Source organism: Gopherus evgoodei, chromosome 5, assembly GCF_007399415.2.
Source record: "Gopherus evgoodei ecotype Sinaloan lineage chromosome 5, rGopEvg1_v1.p, whole genome shotgun sequence".
Taxonomy (NCBI): Eukaryota; Metazoa; Chordata; order Testudines; family Testudinidae; genus Gopherus; species Gopherus evgoodei.
Window position 1 is genome coordinate 62,191,009 of NC_044326.1, and position 19,424 is coordinate 62,210,432.

Sequence of the window (19,424 nt, forward strand, 5' to 3'; positions counted from 1 at the left end):
CACCCAGAGGGGTGAGTTGGCAGCAGTGGGGTCCTGCTAAGTGGGTGAGGTTTGGGTGCAGGGGGAATTGCCAGGGACTGGAGAGCAGGCACAGTTTGCAGGGCAAGGTATGTGCTTTCCACCAAAGGGCTCAGTGCAATACACTTGGATTGTTCTCTGTGCATTCCCAGACTGCCCATCCCCACAGCACCCCCACACCCCGTATCCTCCTGCACCAGCCCCCACTGTGCAGGGCGCCATACACCGTTACCTGCCTCCGTTCCACAAACGGCCGTTGACAGAGCACAGACCCAGCTCCTCCCTTGCCCCCCACGCGCCGGACGCCGCCAGCGAGCTCCCTCCCTTCGGCCTGCGGCTAACCGAAAGCTCCAGGGGAGTTTGCGCCACCAGGCGGCGCGAGGCTCCTAGCAGCTGGAGGGGCGCGTGGCCTCCAGGGGGCGCGCGTGCCTCGGGAGCAGGGAGCAACGGCTGCCTGCCTTGCACAGCCTCCGCTTCCGGGAGCACAGTTAAGTGGCAACGAGAACGGAGGCAGACAACCGGTCAGTCCGGGTCTGTGAGAGGAGAAGAGGCGAGTGCGGGCGGGCGCAGAACAAGATGAGACAAGGCGGTGGACACAGTGAGTCACACGCGCAAGCCGGGTCGGGGAACTGCTCGGGCGGGCGCAAACAGTTACAGAGGATGATGATTCTGTCTGCGTTGCAGAGAAGGACTGCGGGGACAGCAGCGGCGGGAGCAGGGGGCAGGAGACGGACCCCCTGCCGATCTCCGTCTCCGGGGACCTGGCCAGCTGCGAGGAGGCAGGACCGGGTACGATTCCCCCTGTGCCCAAAATGCAGGGTCCCCATTGGCATCTGCCCCAGGGGAAGGGGAGGACACCATGATGTGCAGTGATGTCATTGCATCCTCGCACTGTGATGTGGTGTGATGTCATTGCATCCTCCCAGTGTGATGACATCTCATCACCCTGCTCTTACCACCACTGTCACCACACATATATTCATGGCTCCTTGAATGCACACAGCTAGCTTGAGGCAAATGGGGATCAACCCCTGAACTTGGGGAAATGTGGCAGCATCACCCCAGATACTAAGGCAGAGGCTGCTGTGTAATGAACAGCCCTGAGTGCCAACAAAGCCAGGCCAGTGGAGAGTGGCCAGGAGCAGCACCTGCAGCAGAGGATGTGCAGAGGAGTCACCGTTATGGGGATGAGTGATGGAGCACTGGGTCTTTCTGCCAAAATGGGCAGCAGTGAAACAATTAACAGTGTTGCCATTTAAATTGTCATAATTGGTCTTCAGAGTTAACACACCAGGGAGATGAATAGGAGCAGTTCACACCTCTCCTGCTAGCATCCTAAGCTGCACGCATACTGTCGTAACTATAAAGGGAAGGGAACAGCCCTCCTGTGTACAATACTATAAAATCCCTCATGGCCAGAGACACCAAAATCCTTTTACCTGTAAGGGGTTAAGAAGCTCAGGAAACCTGGCTGATACCTGACCCAAAGGACCAATAAGGAGACAAGATACTTTCAAATCTTGGTGGGGGGAAGTCTTTTGTTTGTGCTCTTTGTTTAGGGGGTTGTTCGCTCTTGGGACTAAGAGGGACCAGACATCAATCCAGGCTCTCCAAATCTTTCTGAACCAGTCTCTCATATTTCAAACTTGTAAGTAACAGCCAGGCAAGGCGTGTTAGTCTTATTTTTGTTTTCTCAACTTGTAAATGTTCCTTTTTCTGGCTGCTTGCTCACAGCTTGAAGTCTTCTCTTAACAAAGACCCTTGTTAAAAAAAACTTAACACCTCTGCCTTCAGGCTGCTTTCTAAGCAGCTAGAAAGGAGAAAAAAAATCCTACTGGCTTTTGGTTTAAAATGATCCCACCGCTCTGCCACCATGTCAAGGTTCCCCCTCACTCTGAACTTTAGGGTACAGATGTGGGGACCTGCATAAACACTTCTAAACTTAACTACCAGCTTAGATCTGGGTTCGCTGCCACCATCCAGATTCCTCAGTGTCGGGAACACCTCTTTCCCCCTAAAACCTTCCCCTCCCTGAGTAGCCTTGAGAGGCTTTTTCACCAAGTTCCTGGTGAACACCGATCCAACCCCTTGGATCTTAACACAAGGAGAATTTAACCATCCCCCCTCCATCCCCCCACCAATTCCTGATGAGTCCAGATCCAATCCCCTTGGATCTTAAAACAAGGAAAAATCAATCAGGTTCTTAAAAAGAAAGCTTTTAATTAAAGAAAGAAAGGTAAAAATCATCTCTGTAAAATCAGGACGGAAAATACTTTACAGGGTAATCAGATTTATATAGCCCAGAGGAACCCCCTCTAGCCTTAGGTTCAAAGTTACAGCAAACAGAGGTAAAATCCTCTCAGCAAAAAGAAACATTTACAAGTTGAGAAAACAAAAATAAGACTAACATGCCTTGCCTGGATTGATGTCTGGTCCCTCTTTGTCCCAAGAGCGAACAACCCCCAAAACAAAGAGCACAAACAAAAGACTTCCCCTCACCAAGATTTGAAAGTATCTTGTCCCCTTGTTGGTCCTTTGGGTCAGGTTTCAGCCAGGTCTCCTGAGCTTCTTAACTCTTTACAGGTAAAAGGATTTTGATGTCTCTGGCCATGAGGGATTTTATAGTATTGTACACAGGAGGGCTGTTCCCTTCCCTTTATAGTTATGATGCATACCCAGGAAGGCATTGCTGTATGTGGGGCAGTCATAACATGTTCTTCACAACCTAGAATTATTTTTTGTAACAAAAGCTTAAATTCCTAACAAATTGAAGGGGGCCCTGTGCTGAAGGACTGGAGGAACTCGTGGGTAGGTGCAAATGAACAGCAAGTCATAAGTTAGCAGCCAAGTTCTCAGAAGCATGTTTTGAAGTGACATTCCTCATGAACTAGAGCAGTGGTTTTCAACCTTTTTTCATTTGCTTACCCCTAACAAATTTTGAATGGCGGTATGGACGTCTGCAGACCCCCAGGGCTCCATGTACCAGAGGTTGAAAGCTATTGGACTAGAATGAAACAGGCAAGGGCCTAAAGGCACACTCTCCAGATTAAACCAATGGTTTGGGCCCCGCTTCATTCTTCTGCTGCCTACTGCTCTCACTTGACTACATGCAATAGGATGAAGGGTCCCCTAGGAGTAAGCTAACACCAATACTGCAACCCCAAATGTTAAAAAATCATGAGTCAGGCTCAAAAAAATCATGAGCTTATATAAAAATAATAGATTTGGTGGTCTTTTTATTTGCCTTCTGCTTTTTGAGCTTTTAGACTCAGGTCATATTTTGAAGCTTTCTCCATAGCCACGAAGGCTAGAAACTTACTTTTTCTTTAGGAATAAAGGCTGAAATCATCACATATCCACTTGACTCCAGGAGCCAGGGCTTTAAGGAAAATAATAATTATCATGAGACTCAAGACAAAATCATGAGAGTTGGCAACACTAACAAACACACTTGTTAGCTTTTCCAAGAGAAATTTAAGTTAGCATGGTGTGGTCTGGGGAAGGTGTCTCACCACTTGAATGAGGTGGGATTGGAAGGGAGAATCATCCTCTGCCCATCCAAAGGCTGAGAATCATTTTCTTGTGGAAACAGCCAAGCCATCATTAAATCATCAGCAGATGCCAGGATAGGGAAGGAACAAACTTTTCCCCCTCCTCCCCAGGTTGAGCACCAGTGCAGAGCTGATTTCTCTCTCTCTCATTGGTCTCTTACTAGACATTTAAGATTTCTGACTGTGAATTATAGATACTATAACTGTAGGTTTGATGCTTTTATTTTTCAGATAATTATACATCAGGAATAGAAGGTCAAATCCAACCGCAATCAGCACTAAAAGTATGCTACTTTGATCCAAATTATTAGCCGAAAACATTTTTGAAGCTTAATAACTAAACTGATTGTTTCAGTACATCCATAACTGTATATAGTGCTAAAGTTTCCAGCAGGAAGACCAATTTGCTGATGAAGTCTGAGGCCATGGAGTTTGCCACTAAATATCTTTTCAACTGCAGTTTTCTTTTAATTATAAACAAGTTTTGTACCTTTTTTAACCTGATTTATTAGAGTATGTCCATAAAATGTCTCTTACCTCCTTTTCCCCCTTATTCCACTAGTTGGGAACACACTTCCTAAGCAAACTGTGTGCAAATTAGGAACATTTTTGCCCAATTTATATTCATTCCTCTAGCTCATGCATTCATTGCGTTTGTGAATGCTTGTGATCCAATTCAGATTCATTCACACAGGAATTCTTTTTCCAAATGAATCTGATTAGGAAAGGTGTTGGAAACTCCCAGTTTATTTCAGATAATCCACTAAATAGCCATTGGACAGTAAAAACTTTTTCTCACTAGTCCGTGAGGCTGGGTCCAAACTGGCAATCTAGAACTGAAAGGGAAAATGCACATACAATAGAGTTCTTCTAACTCATCTCAATCTGTACAAACCTCACAGCTTTCTATTATTCATTTTACAAATGTAGATCCTTCAACAACAGCTGAAATCATTTCAGGCACTTCGGCAACAGACTCTGCTGAATGTTAATATGGTAAGAGCAGAAGTTAAGTTTTCCTAAAATAAAAGGAAAAATCCAACAATCTCCTGCACCAACTTTTTAGGTACTTTTTACTTTTTAGGGTATCTTAACGAAAGTCTCAAACCAAACAACTTTCTTTTGCACAAAACATGATTAAACAAACCAATAGCTCTGTTAAACACTGTAGTCTGTGTTAAAAATCAAAGATTATGCTGATTCTCTGAAAATGAATTTCCTAATTCTTATAAAATTAATAGACATGATCATTTAAGCTGTATTGCCAATAGCTGAAATATATTTTATCCTAAGAATCAGGATCCTGTTTTTATTATACACAATTTAAAAGAACATTACAGTTACTTAGCTTATTAAAGCTATATTTAGCTTACTGTGCATGTTAAATATGTGTTTTATCTGCTACTCAATATATGATAAAATAATTCATAAGGTAGTTTATTCTATACATTCTATCTAGATTCTTGCACTGAACTAATCACAGTGGCAAGGAAGACCTCAAAACAGGCTATGTTGCAAGGGAAAAGGAGCTGAATTAGAAAAAGAGAGGGGGCCAAAGTCTTCTTTCACAGTGGTTTAAATCTGAAATAACTCCACTGACTTCAAAGGAGTTATTCCTGATCAGTTTAAGAGAGAGCAGAATTTGGCCCATACCTTTAAAACACTTCTTACCCAAAAATGCTAGGCTAACATTTCAGGAATAGTTTTTCAACTCACTTTCTAGTGTAAAAAAATAAGGTCATGATGCTGCAAAGAACTGATCATATACTTAACTTTATACACTGTCGTTAATAGTGGAACTACTGATCCCTGTCCCTGCCATCCATTTGCACAGGCCTAGGGAAAAGATAAGCTTAGCCATCTAGTCTTGTTTTCATGTGGAGAGAGTAATCCTTTATCAACTGTGTCTCTTCCGAAAATGAAATATTTCTGCATATACAGAAAGCTGATAAGTAACAGTCAACATGGATTGTCAAGAACAAATCATGGCAGACCAAGCCAATATCCTTCTTTGACAGGGAAACAAGCCTTGTAGATAGGGGGAAGCAGTAGATGTGATAGATCTTGCCTTTAGAAAGGCTTTTGACACTGTGTCACATGACATTCTCATAAACTAGAGAAATATTGCCCAGATGAACCTATTATAAGGTGGGTGTGCTGTGCACAACTGTTTGAAAAAGCATATTCAGAGAGTAGTCATTAATGTTTTGCAATCAAATTGGAAGGGCATATCGAGTGGGGTCCCACAGGGATCTGTCCTGGGTCTAGTTCTGTTCAATATCTTCATAAATCATTTGGATAATGGCATATTTATAAAGTTTGTGGGTGACACAAAGCTGGGAGGAGTTGCAAGGACCTCAGAGGACAGGATTAGACTTCAAAATTATCTTGACACTCAGGAGAAATGGTCTGAAATAAATAGGATGAAATTCAAGACAAATGCAAAGTACTATACTTAGGAAGGACTAATCAATTATACAAATACAAAAAGGGGAAATGACTGCCTAGGAAGGAATGCTGCAGAAAAGGATTTGGGGGTTTTAGTGTATCACAAACTAAGTATGAGTCAGCAATATAATACTGTTGTTCATTTTTTTTGCATCATTCTGGGATGTATTAGCAGGAATGTTGTAAGTAAGACACAAGAAGTAATTCTTCCACTCTACTCAGCATTAATAAGGCCTCAACTGGAGTGTTGTTTACCTAAGAAATTACTTAACAAATTAAATTAAATTTGCAGTATGAATTCTATAAACTAAACAGTATTTGAATCAAGCAGTGTCTCACCCTTACAGATGGTATTGTTCCTTGATACACAGCCTGGGACAACCCTCCCCAGTTCAAAGTCTTTGTCCTTCAGATGTGTTTCCAGTGTTGAGTTGTGGTGGGAGTGGGGTCAATTCATGATGTCACATCCCCTCCTTTATAGTTTCTTCCAGCTTGCTGGAAAGATCTTTTGCTACGACATGGGTCAAGCGATCTCCATTGTATGCATGCTCTCTCTCAGAAGTTTTCTGGGATGGTTGTTGGGAGTGTGGATTCCCTTTAATCGGACATCAGCATAACTGGCTACTCCACTGTTGTACCTGAAAGGCTGGTTGTGGGTGTTCACAACATATTTCAGTAGCACACATGTAGCAAAACTTCGTAACTTCACATACAATGATAGCACATACAATCCAATAGGATATTAACATTCAACAGATCCAGACTTTTAAAATGATACTTCACAAGGCATACTTTATACAAAACATATCATAATTATATGACAGTGGTGAATATGGGGGTTCCAGTGCTGCTTTGAAGTACAGAGTGACACAACCAGTAAATAGTGGAGGGGGTGGAGGCCCTGGGGTGATTTTGGTCAGAGATCTTGGTGGGCACTTACCCCACAGTGGCGGTTCCTGCAGCTCTTGTGCTGTGGGGCTGGTTGGGCTTGGCTCTCCACTCCAGGGTTGCAGTGCCACTCCAGTTTGGCCCATCCCTCTGACTGGACCAAATTTCTCTGAGTGGAGCTGTGACATGGCTCGTGGGGTTGCAGTGCCACTCATTCAAATTTGGCCTATCTGGATTCCCGTCATCATGATGGCTAGGCACTGGGACCCCAGAGGTTGCAGTGCCTGGACCAGGGAGGCAAGCCCAGCCAGCACAGGAACTGCCACACAACCCTTTGAAACATTCTGGCAACCCGGTCCTGACCCCCAGGTTGAGAAACCCTGGTTTAGATAATATTTAGTCCTGCCTCCATGCAGGGCATGGGGCAAGATAACCTGTCAATGTCCCTTCCAGTCCTACATTTCTGTGATTATATGATTCTATGCTTTTCTGTAGATGTCTTTGAAAGATTAACAGTCTCCATGCATCTTTTTCAGGTACAATCTGAAATCAGTGAGATACTGAATAAAAATATAATTGACGTTAAAACTCCACAGTGTAGCCCAGACAAGCTTCTGATGACCGGCACACCTCCTGAGATGGCTATGGTATGCTACTTAATCCTTATCTACAGTTGAGTTGTACATTAAAATATTTTGTTGGATTGCTGTTCCTGAGAACTGTATGTTTTCGGTAAAACATAATCAAAGCAAAGGGACATTCTGGGCACAAAACATACCCATGGTAATTTCCTTCCCTAACATAAGTAATGGTCTTATTTATAGTACAAGTTCACCATAATTCTATCTTAAGAGAACACTAATTGAAGCCTACAACAACAGTCATGTTGGGGGACCTAATAACAACAAGACTGTCCACCAACATGGTTAAAGCACTGTTTCTTTTCTACTGTAAATAAGATTTCAACCAGGGCCTCCGAACTATACTAAAGCTTCAGATTGTATTAAGGGAACAGCTCCTATTGAATGCAATGAGGGTTTTGTATGTGTGTCTGAGGGCAGTTTGTCTCACTCCTGTGAAGTGCTGATAAACAACATATTTTTAAACATAGATTTAGCACCAAGTCCTGCTTGCCTTACTTGAGTAGTCCCATTGAATTCAGTGGGACTAGTTGTGTAAGATTTGGTCATTAGCTTGTGTCATGGTATAATCCCCACTCTGAACCTTAGCGTCCAAAAAGATGGGGTACCAGCATGAATTCCTCTAAGCTCAATTACCAACTTAGAACCTGTAGCGCTGCCACCAACCAGGAATTCCAGTGCCTGGTACACTCTGGTCCCCACAAAACCTTGCCCGGGGACCCCCAAGACCCAGACCCTCTGGATCTTAACACAAGGAAAGTAAACCATTTCCCTCACCGTTGCCTCTCCCAGGCTTCCCCTCCCTGGGTTACCCTGGAAGATCACTGTGATTCAAACTCCTTGAATCACAAAACAGAGAGGACAATTCACCTTCCTCCCTCCTTCTCTTTCCCCCTCCCAGACTCTTCCTGAGAGAAAGTAATCCTGGCACAGAGAGAAATCAGCCTCTCTCTCCCTCTTCCCTCCTTTCTCCCCACCAATTCCCTGGTGAATCCAGACCCAGTCCCCTGGGGTCTCACCAGAATAAAAAAAACAATCAGGTTCTTAAACAAGAAAAGCTTTTAATTAAAGAAAGAAAAAACAGTAAAAATTATCTTTGTAAATTTTTAAAAAATGGAATAGGTACAGGGTCTTTCAGCTATAGACACTGGGAACAACCTCCCAGCCTAAGTATACAAGTATAAATTAAAATCTTTTCAGCAAAATACCAATTTGAACTCCTTTCAGCCAAATACACATTTGCAAATAAAGAAAACAACCATAAGCCTAACTCGCTTTATCTACCTAGTACTCACTAGTCTGAACTTATAAGAGCCTGTATCGGAGAGATTGGAGAGAAACCTGGTTGCACGTCTGATCCCTCTGAGCCCCCAGAGTGAACAACAACCAAAACTAACAGCACAGCACAAAAACTTCCCTCCCTCAAGATTTGAAAGTATCCTGTCCTCTGATTGGTCCTCTGGTCAGGTGACAGCCAGGCTTACTGAACTTGTTAACCCTTTAGAGTCAAAGAGATATAAAGTACTTCTGTGCTATTAACTTTTCTTATCTGTTTATGACAGCTTGTCTTTCCCCTGCTGCAAATGTTCATAGAAGATTCAACATGCTGAGTCAGGACTTTGGGCCTGATCCAGAATGCAGTGAAGTCAGTAAAAAAACATATTGACTCCCTGTGCTGTGGAACAGGCCTTTTCTAAAATAGTGTTCCTCTCCATAGCTAATAGGATGCTTTGCTTTCTGGAAAAATGGTTATGTGTTGTATGCAATGTTAGTAGGCTTCAGAGAGAAAACAGAAGACTCTGACAAATGAAATGGGGCCCACAATACAATTTCTTCAATTTGTTGGAGTATTGTGATCTCCCCTTTTGAATTCTCTTGGAAAGATTAAGTCTCAATACATTTTTCCTTACGTTAGACAGAAAGATTGTTGGCAGATAAAATCTCTACCAGTTTTGCATGATACATAGTCTTTACAACAAATTTGTTGTCTTGTGCCTCCAGTACTGTGAAAAACTATAGCCATTATAGCATGATTGTTATTGGTTTTTGTAGCCTACGGGGAGTCCAGAAACACCATTGTCTAAGAAGAAATTTCATCTTGATAAACTCTGTAGCACTCAATCTGTGGAAGCAAATTCTAATATTATCTTTGGAAATGTGATCAGTGATGTAAATATTTCACATCAGATTTCATTAAAAGCTGTAACAACTGGAAAGATTGAAAACTCAGTAGAACCAATTAAAAACAAAACTATGATTGCTCTAAAAAATGATTGTAAATCGAAGGATTATGCCAAATATGAATGTTTTCTACCTTGTACTAATTTGGAGGCTGAAAGTATGATGCCTCCTAATGAGAAAGTAATTTTGGACGAATCTAAAGCTCCTGTGCCTCTTCTCAAATATAGTGATGAACATTATTTAATAGACAACTTTAGCTATTCTATCACGCCATTGAAAGAAGAACTTCAAAAGTCTCATGAACAGGAACTAGAACATGCATTTGGACATCAGAATATTTCTGGTAGTCAAAGTAATGTTTTTGATGATATGTCAGAACAAGACCAAGAAAAATCTGCTCTTTTTTTATCTAGAGAGAAATTACATGTGGACTTAACATCAAGGAAAATTTCAGAATCTGAGGAATCGGCAGACAGTTTGCATGTTGCTCTGGTTTCCCTTAAAGGAAATAATCTGAGTCTTGGTCAAGAATTTAATAAAGACTCTGAATGTGACAGCTCACAGAATTCTTCACATATAACTACATGCAGTACACAAACAGAAACTGAAACCAAGAATAAAAACAAAGAATTGCGTAGCACTGACAGTGATGTTGGCATGTTCCAGTTAAATGTCATTTCTAAAACAGTGCAAGATAAATTACTAATGTTCGATCACATAGAGAAACTACAGAAAGAAAAAGAAAAGCAGCTGCAAATCATAAACCAAAGGTTACTAAAGCTTGGAAATCAGAACTTCAATGAAATCAGAGCTGATGAGTACACCACAAAAATGGAAGAGTTACAAAATTCCCTGAAAGATTCTAAACACTTGCAAAAGAAAGTGATGGAACTTGAGAATGAAAATGTAACTCTCAAGTCAAAAATGAAACCTCTTACTGTTATTATAAGGTCTCTAAGAGAGAGAAATTCACAGTATGAGAAGCAAATTAAGGATTTAGTTGAAGAAAAGAAAAGCATGCAAGTCAGGTTAGTTAAATCAGAAGAAGACAGCAAAGAATGTATTAAAGAAGTGAAAAAGTTGTTAAAGAAATGCAAAGAACTTCAAGACCAAAAGAAAACTCTTGAGGGAGAGAGGAGTCAACTCTGTAGTGAAAACCAATGTATGATGCGAGCATTAGATGACTTCAAAATTAATAACCAGAAAGCACAAGGAAATATGATTGCTGTTATCAGTGAAAAAGATAGGCTCTTTGCGGAACTAGAATCTTTGCAAAAGGAATCTTCAGTGTTGCAAGAAACAAATCAGAAACTAGAAATAAAAACATCCCAGCTTGCAAAAGAAAATAACTCACTTGAAAAAGAACTTGAAAAAAATCAGACTGAAATACGACAACTGAAAGAAAAAGAAAATGTAATGAAATCTGAACAGGAGACTCTTGTTCACATAATGCAATCACTTAAAGACAAAAAGTTTGAGCTTGAAATGACATTGCAAGAATGTGCTAATGCTAGACAAACAATGCAGCAGGCTCTTGAGAAGGTCCAGTCAGATAAAGCTTACACAGAGGAGAAACTCTTGACCGAACTTCAAAATACAAAAGCGGAAAGGGATATTTTGAAGACTAACTTGTTAAACGTGAGCAGAGAATGGGAGAATTTATCAACAGTGGTAGCAAATATCACAGAGGACAATCAGGTTCTTAAAAAAAACCTGCAGGAATGTAAACAAGATACTTACAAATATGAAAATAACATCAGAACATTAAATGAAGACCATTTACTAATGGAAAACCATCTCCGGACAATAGAAAATGAAAGGGATGTATTGCAGTTTGAATTTCGCCACCTCCATAAAGATTATGTTAATCTAAGGGACCAAATTACAGTTCTGTTTAATGAGCAGCATAAACATAGTTACATTTCAGGCAAGGAAAAATATCACTCCATGTATTCCACTGAAATTTGTGAAGAAATTTCTGATTACAGGTATACAGCTTTAGAATCCAATCCACAAGGTATGTGCTGTACTTCGCAACATCTTATTGCACAAGTGTTGTTTTAATTTTAATTTACCCAGTTTGAGCACCAATTAACTTTTTAGGTAAATTACTTACCAAACTCATTACCACGCTGTACATTGGTTTGAATTCCCTGCTTAGGAAAACTCTAGGTATTTTGGTTTTTTTTTAAGCCTGAAGCAGTTAAGTCTTCGTTGCTTAATTTAAGAATTTTTTATTTCCAAACAAGGAGATTCTACATAACACACACATGATTTTTATTATAATAAAACAAAACCTCAAGGAGAGCCTGAGCCAAAGCCTATTGAAGGCATACTTCATTTACTTTAATGAGCTCTGGACTGAACCTTGAGAGTGATACGTTGTGCTTGGTTTTTTTAATTGTCCTGAAGTATCTCTTAAAAGGAATTACTCCCACTATTTTTTAAAGAAAACTGTCTTTCTTTTCCAGGCAATTCCAGTTAAACTACAACAGTCTTGCTTCAGAGAAATTATAATAAACATTCTTTCTTTTAAACCAATTAAAAATTCTGCTGTTCACTTATTTCAGTTTTCAGTTGTCCGTTCAACAAATGCTCCTTTTTGTTTGAAGTTTCACAATACGAAATTTCCCATATACTTTTCTGAACACTTGACCCTTAGCTGTATTTTATAGATTCATATGGGCAGATCAGGGCAGCCCAGAGGATTCAGGGAGCCTGGGGCAAAGCAATTTTGGGGGCCCTTTCCATAAAAAAGTTGGAATACTATATTCTCGTGGGGGCCCCTGAGGGGCCCAGGGCAAATTGCCCCACTTGCCCCCCCCCCCGGCAGCTCTGGGGCAGATCCTCTGCAGATGTAAATTGTTACAGCCTCACTGAAATCAATGGAGCTATTAGAATTTATCCCAGTTGAGGATCTGCCCCCCTTGATTTTGTAATCTTTCAGTTAGACAAACTGCCTAACACAGCCCAGAGCATTTCACCCAGTTATTCCTGCATCGAGCCCAAGGATTTGAATTTAAATTATATACTCATCTGAACATATGGTTTAGAAAGATATCCAGTCTTGCTTTATGGTTATCAATGACCAACTATCATTTTTAAATAGCAATGGCTTTGTTTACACCAGATTCTAATGGGTTTTTTTAATGATTTAGTTAAAATATGTCTTGATCCATTTGCTAGTAAATTTCATTTTCCTGCTGCAGATATATGCCAAGAGAGGGCCATAGATATGTAGGGGGAAGGGAGGGGGCCTGTGGGATTCCATTACTGTATGGATATTCCTGTTACCATAGCCCATGGAGTTGAGAGAGGGAAGAGTGTCACAGAAATACCACACACTATTTCAACTATGGGGCTGAAGTAGTATCTGTGTAGTAGTCACTCTACAGCCTGGATGGGAGGATTGTAGTTTACATTTTTAGCCCACTAGACCTTATTTTTTGAGGGATTATTTTTAGTCACCAATAAATAGGGTTCTATGAAATAAATCCCTGAATGAAAAATAAAGCAAGGTAACTAGAAACTGGAGTCCTATCAATTCCCTCCGGAGACTCATATTTACCATACCTTTTCTTCATGTAGTGCAAGTGGCACTCATTTCTTTCCATCTACCACAGAGGACAGAAATGAGAGAGAGGACACCTAATGTTCAGTAGATGTATCAAGACATATAGTGACTCTTTGTGTGTGTGTGAGTAGATTTACTTCCCAAGAAAATGAGAAATTAACAGATCTGTCCTGAGCAAGGTCTAGTGTAGGCACGTGCTGTACAAACATCATAATACAATCAATTACCACAGCTTAACCTTGACCAGCAACACACCTGCTATTCTGAACCACTTGTGCAGAGATTGCTACTCATTTCAAACGGTGTGATGGACAACTGAGGACTAAAGAACGAATGTGACATTCACTCACATCGTAAGCTTCTCAGAGTAGGGACTATCTTCTTATTTGTTTGTACAGCACAATGAATCCCTGTCCTGACTGGCACTGCTGGGCACAGCTGTAATATAGATACTACTAATAATGGTAACCTAAATCAAAGACTCTGAACTTAGGCCTCCAGAGGTGAAAGGCTAGTACCCTAACCCAATATGCCATTTACCCTGACTTTCCCTATGATTCAAAACTTTGAATGTGCAAATCTAATGGTGTATAGAAGAAATTGCCTGTTCAGCAAAATCCCTGTTCAGAGAATTCCATTAGAGATAAGTATTCGTTGCCACCACCACACCCCAATATTTGGAGCTGAAGTGAGAAAAGAGCATTTATATACCTGATATATAATACTATACTATAAATATATTTTAGCGTTTTTATTTATATACAATACTAGTACAGTTAATTAATGAATGACTAAAAAGTGGATTAAAATGCTTGCCTTGTTTATATGGTAGGGTAATGCACTCTATAGGGTTATGATTTCTAAAGCGCACTGCCATGTTGTGCATTAATTGGTCCCTGCAGACCCTGCTGGTGCACTTTAATGTAGTGCTGTTTGAAACTAAAGGTTCTCTAGTCTAGTGCATATCAGCATGGTCTAGATCAGAGGTGGTCAAACTATGGTAGTCATCTGGCCTGCAGGACCCTCCTGTCCGGCCCCTGAGCTCCCAGCTGGGCAGGCTATCCCAGCCTCTCCCCTGCAGTTCCCCCTCCCCCGCAGCCTCAGCTTGCTCTGCCATCAGCGCAATGCCCTGGGCAGCGGGGCTGTGAGCTTCTGGGGCAGTGCAGCTGCAGAGCACAGCCCAACCCGGTGCTCTGTCTGTGCAGTGGCGATGGCGTGGCTGGTTACAGCTGGGCAGTGCAGTTGTAGCACCGCCAGCCCCCGGTACTCCAGGCAGTGTAGTAAGAGAGTGGGGAGGTTGGATAGAGGGCAGGAGTGGATAGGGGTTGGGGTGGTCACAGGGTGGGAAATGGGAGTTGAATGGGGGCAGGGGGCAGTCAGGAATGAGAGGGGTTGGATGGGGTGGCAGGGGGCAGTCAGGGGCGCCAGTTCTGGGGGTGGTCAAGGACAGGGAGCAGGGTGTGTGTGGATGGGGCAGAGGTCCCGGGGGGTGACATATGAGGGGGCAGCCCCACCCCCTCCCCTAACCGGCTCGCCATACAGTTTCTGAAAACCGATGTGGCCCTCTGGCCAAAAAGTTTGCCCGCCCCTGGTCTAGGCAGACCAATTAATGCACAACATGTTAGTGCTCAGTAGAGTACTTTATTTCAGTGTGTAGACAAGCCCAAAGTCTTCTTGTTCTGACGTTAAATACTTCTAGAACAGCATGTTTTAAAAGAATAATTTTGCTACTGATAGACAGTGGTATTATGCCACCACACTGAAGACCTAAACGCAGCAGTGACGTTAGGTTTTTCAGTCCTTGAGTTACTGAAGTGAAAGGACAAGATGCTGATTACATTTAATTCTGGTGAAAATATGGAGTAACTCCATGTACTTCAATGGAGTTGGTCCAGATTTATAGTTGTGATATCGAGATCAGAATCTGGGCCATGCTGTGGAGTGGATAGGTGACTGGCTCTGTCGTTAGTGGGAGGGAGCAGAGAAAATGACATTATTATTACTATGTATTTGTATAACTGTGGCACCTTATGTCTTCTCCATACAGTAACTCCTCGCTTAACGCTGTAGTTATGTTCCTGAAAAATGCAACTTTAAGCGAAACTATGTTAAGCGAATCCAATTTCCTCGTAAGAATTAATGTAAATAGGGGGGTTAGGTTCTAGGGAAATTTTTTTCACCAGACAAAAGACTGTTATTTACACACACACACACACACACACACACACACACACACACACACACACACACACAGAGTTTTAAACAATTTAATACTATACACAGCAATGATGATCGTGAAGATTGGTTGAGGTGGTGAAGTCAGAGGGTGGCAGAGGATGGGATATTTTCCAGGGAATGCCTTACTGCTAAATGATGAACTAGCACTCCACTGAGCCCTCAAGGCTTAACACATTGTTGTTAATGTAGCCTCACACTCTACAAGGAAGCACAAATGGAGGGAGGGGAGACAGCATGGCAGACAAAGACAGAGACACTCTGTGTGTGTGTGTGAGAGAGATGTGCATTGCCCCTTTAAGTACACTGACCCCACTCTAAGTAGCTCAGCAAGTTGAGCCGCAGCTTCTGCCAGCGATCTCCCTCTGTCCTGAACCCTGTCGTGTCCCCCACCTCCACTTTATAGAGATGGGGTAAGTGGAGGACAGGAGCAAGGGGGAAGGGACACCCTGACATTAACACACACACACACACACACACACACACACACACCCCGCACAAGCAGGAGGCTCCCAGGAGCAGCTCCAAGGCAGAGGGCAGGAGCAGCACATGGCAGTGGGAGGAGGGACAGCTGAACTGCCAGCAACTGATAGCCTGCTGGGCGGCTGCCACACAGGGATCTTAGGGGAGCTGATGGGGGGCTGCAAGTCCATCCTGGTTCCAAGCCCCCACCAGCTAGCTGCAATGGGCTGCTCTTTCTGCAAGCAATGGACAAAGCAGGTGGCTGCCAGACAGCATTATAAGGGAGCATTACACAACTTTAAACGAGCATGTTCTCTAATTGATCAGCAATGTAACAACAAAACAACATTAAACAGGACGACTTTAAGTGAGGAGTTACTGTACTAGATAGTTAATGGAGCAGAAGTTAAAGGTAGCCTCCGAGGAAGTCCTGTATTCTACCAGAGAAAGTACCATGAAGCTAGGAAAAGATGAGCTACAGACTTTTTATTTGTATAATAAACAGTAGCATCCAGAAGCTCTAACCAGAAGTGGCCCCATTATGGTTGGCAATCAGAAATAACCCCACTGTGCTAGGCACAACACAGACACATAGGAACACACACATTTCCTGCCCCAATCAACTTAACTGTATACCAGGAAAGGCAGTAACTGCCATGAGAAGCCCATCAGATTGACCCACATTCTTGACAGCTGTGAAAATCTCTACTAACAAAGTTCAATAGATCTTTTTTAAATTAAGCTTTAGAAGTTTTAATTAAATCTCCAATGTTTCTAATTTGTTAGAGAATGGAAAGATTGCCGAAATACGAAAGAAGCTAGAAGAGGAAGAGTTACAAAAAGATAAGATGAGCAGGGATGTAAAGAAACACTATAGTGCTATTTCAGTCAGCTGCACTACATCTGTAATCAAGGAGTCAAGTTTTAGAACTGCAGTCAAGAAGACATACAGTACTGTTTGCTCTGCTATCTAGTGATTTTGAATCTAGAGAGTTCAGCAATGATGAATGCCTCCAAATTATTGGCCATATATCTTTCTGATATTTCCTATGAAGATGATATCAAAACGTCAAAGGACAGCACTATCACTAATACTTGTTCAATAATATAAAAACTTCGAAATTAAAAAAGAAATGAACCATGCTTCATGTCTGTGGACCTGGAAAACACCAAAACTGCCATATCAATTAAAATATATAAATACTAGGAGGCCCTGTCCTACGTAACTTTACTCAGGCAAAGCCTCTATTGATCTCAATGGTTATTTTGCCTAAGTAAGGACTGAAAGACCTGGCCAGTACATTACTTTTCATTTTCATACTATTAAATGTTGAAAAAACATCATGTTCAGTCTCAATTTTATTTACTTTTTCTTTTATTTTTACTTATTTGGGGGGAGGCTATTACTCAGTGAATAACAAAGTAGTAGGATAGCCCAAGAATACTTTTGATACTAAAATGAGTCTTCTAATACACGTTAACATAAAAACATTATCTTCGTGTAACAATTTTGTATATCTCAATGTTCAAGTTGGATACTTTGTGGATTTTTGTAATAATTTAGCTTTGATACACTTACAAACTGTTCTGAATACCTGGGAGCTTATAGAGACAAGGTGGGTGAGGAAATAATCTTTTATTGGACCAACTTCTGTTGGTGAGAGAGACAAGCTTTCTGTGTGGTTTGAAAGCTTGTCTCTCACCAGCAGAAGTTGGTCTAATAAAAAATATTACCTCACCCGCTTTGTCTCTCATAGTCTAGGACTGATGTGGCTACACTGCATTGGACCTTATACCAATTCCAGGTGAATTATGTTAAGAAGGGGTTAAAGTTTGTGTGGTCTCAGGTTATAAGAAACTGATTTTTTAAGACACAACAGATTTTTTTCAGTATTTTCCCCTTAATGGAAGTGAAGCCAAACTGCCCTTAAGAAAGATAACAGCGCCTTATGCTGTCAAGAGGCAGAGAGAGGAGCATTGTGAAGTGCGGATGAATGGAGATGGTGGCCATGTTTGCTATGACAGGTTGTGGCCTCAGTCCCTTTTGTAAACAATGGGAGATGGTGTCTATTTTGAGAAGGCCATCTTAACAGAAGGCGTATTCTTTTGAAGAAGACAATCCAAATACAGTAATGCATTTTGGCTTGGTTAAGATGAATACCAATCTTTATTCTTTCTAAAGGGAAACCATACCTTTTCTTTAGGCAATATTTTATCTGATTAATAAATATTGATGTTCATCTCAGAAGTGGAAATTGCTACTTATTGATGCCACCATCATAACATTTATATAAAAACTTAAAATCTAAAATACTTTTTGGTGTGTATATTTGATGTATAAACCTCTCCAACAATATGAGTAAACTATAAAATTTGTATTAATATAGTTTAATTTCACACTTTAAACATATATTTGTACATAATGTATGTGTTTGTTTTGTTTACATATTTATAAAATACAGTCTCAACTAGGATACAATTAAAATCTGGGTTTGCCTTATTTGACTGAATTCTATCTTCCACAAAACTTTTATTTATTTCAAATGCCCTTTAATCATTGAATTGTTACAGTTTACAAAATCCAAGAAGTGTAATCTTTATCCCACTGTTCAAAGCTAATATATCAAGTGTGTAGTCTTGTAGTTCATTACATTTAGTGATCTGAAATTTAAGTGAAACAAAGCTTCCATTAGATGTGCCAATAACAAGTATATTAGATCTAAAGACAACTTTTGCTAAAACAAAACAAACTGTGGCTCCAGTTCTGCAGCAGGATTCACAGGCATGGATCCCTGCACCTATGGAAAGTCCCATTAATTTCAATAAGGCTCTGAACAAATGCAGGAATCCATGCTAGCAAATTCAGTTATAGGATCATGATCTAAATATCAGAACATTAGCTTTTCACAGAAAAAACAAAGACTTGTAAAGCAATGTGAAAGGGGATATTTTGATAAAACATTGTTCATTGCATTTCTTAATGTTTTTGAGCTGTGATTTTCACAGAATAAGTTTGGAATCACCATTACCTCCCCAAACTCAATAGAATAGTATTAGAAAATAAATTAAACTGCGTTCTTTAGATTTCTTTAGGATGGAATACATGGGAGATAGTTTGAAATACTATATTCCATCTTTCTCTCTAGTGCTTATGTCAGATTTAATAGTTCTTTTTGTCTATTATTTCCAACAAGCCCATTCTGCCTGCGTCTGGCTGCAATGAATGGCACTTTACTACTAGTTACGCATCTTTAAAGTTTGAGGCGTAGTCTAAACATGTTTTTTGTTCCAGAATAACTATTTCAAATAGAGGTGTAACTTTTTACTGAAATAGTTATATTGGTAGAACCCCTAGTGTGGACACAGTTATACCAGTACAAAGGTGCCTTATAACAGCTTATCTTATGGAAAGGGGATTAAGATATA

General features: G+C 41.0%; 2 protein-coding genes across 11 annotated transcripts in view; one reads left to right on the plus strand and one right to left on the minus strand.

Moving 5' to 3' along the window:
- Positions 1 to 475: 475 nt before the first annotated feature.
- Positions 476 to 17,676, plus strand: CCDC110 (coiled-coil domain containing 110). 4 transcript variants are annotated; one of them, XM_030563022.1, is made up of 7 exons: positions 476 to 616; positions 703 to 807; positions 3,801 to 3,853; positions 4,500 to 4,565; positions 7,442 to 7,552; positions 9,599 to 11,744; positions 16,785 to 17,676. In XM_030563022.1, exons 1-7 carry the CDS (start codon positions 595 to 597, stop codon positions 16,970 to 16,972), a joined length of 2,691 nt encoding a protein of 896 aa, XP_030418882.1. In that variant the 5' UTR covers positions 476 to 594; the 3' UTR covers positions 16,973 to 17,676. The 4 variants fall into 4 exon arrangements, with proteins under 4 accessions (XP_030418882.1, XP_030418883.1, XP_030418884.1 ...); XM_030563025.1 differs by lacking the exon at positions 16,785 to 17,676 and adding an exon at positions 12,199 to 12,491 and having other exon boundaries at positions 477 to 616; XM_030563023.1 differs by lacking the exon at positions 4,500 to 4,565.
- Positions 5,972 to 19,424, minus strand: part of C5H4orf47 (chromosome 5 C4orf47 homolog) — a 40,473-nt gene continuing 27,020 nt past the window's right edge. For 6 of the 7 annotated variants that reach the window (XM_030563044.1, XM_030563047.1, XM_030563043.1 and 3 more), the window contains one exon: positions 17,668 to 18,659. In XM_030563044.1, the coding sequence (XP_030418904.1) occupies positions 18,614 to 18,659 (46 nt within the window). In that variant the 3' untranslated portion in view covers positions 17,668 to 18,613. Of the gene's footprint in view, positions 6,664 to 17,667; positions 18,660 to 19,424 lie in introns of those variants that run through there. The other variant, XM_030563045.1, reaches the window with a different exon arrangement.

Bases quoted from the DNA above. Each gene is read 5' to 3' on its own strand.
- CCDC110 (XM_030563022.1), top strand. From the start codon at position 595: ATGAGACAAGGCGGTGGACACA. The intron at 3,854-4,499 runs GTATGCTACTTT...TTACAAATGTAG, and splicing joins AACCGCAATCAGCACTAAAA to ATCCTTCAACAACAGCTGAA. The intron at 7,553-9,598 runs GTATGCTACTTA...TGGTTTTTGTAG, and splicing joins CACCTCCTGAGATGGCTATG to CCTACGGGGAGTCCAGAAAC.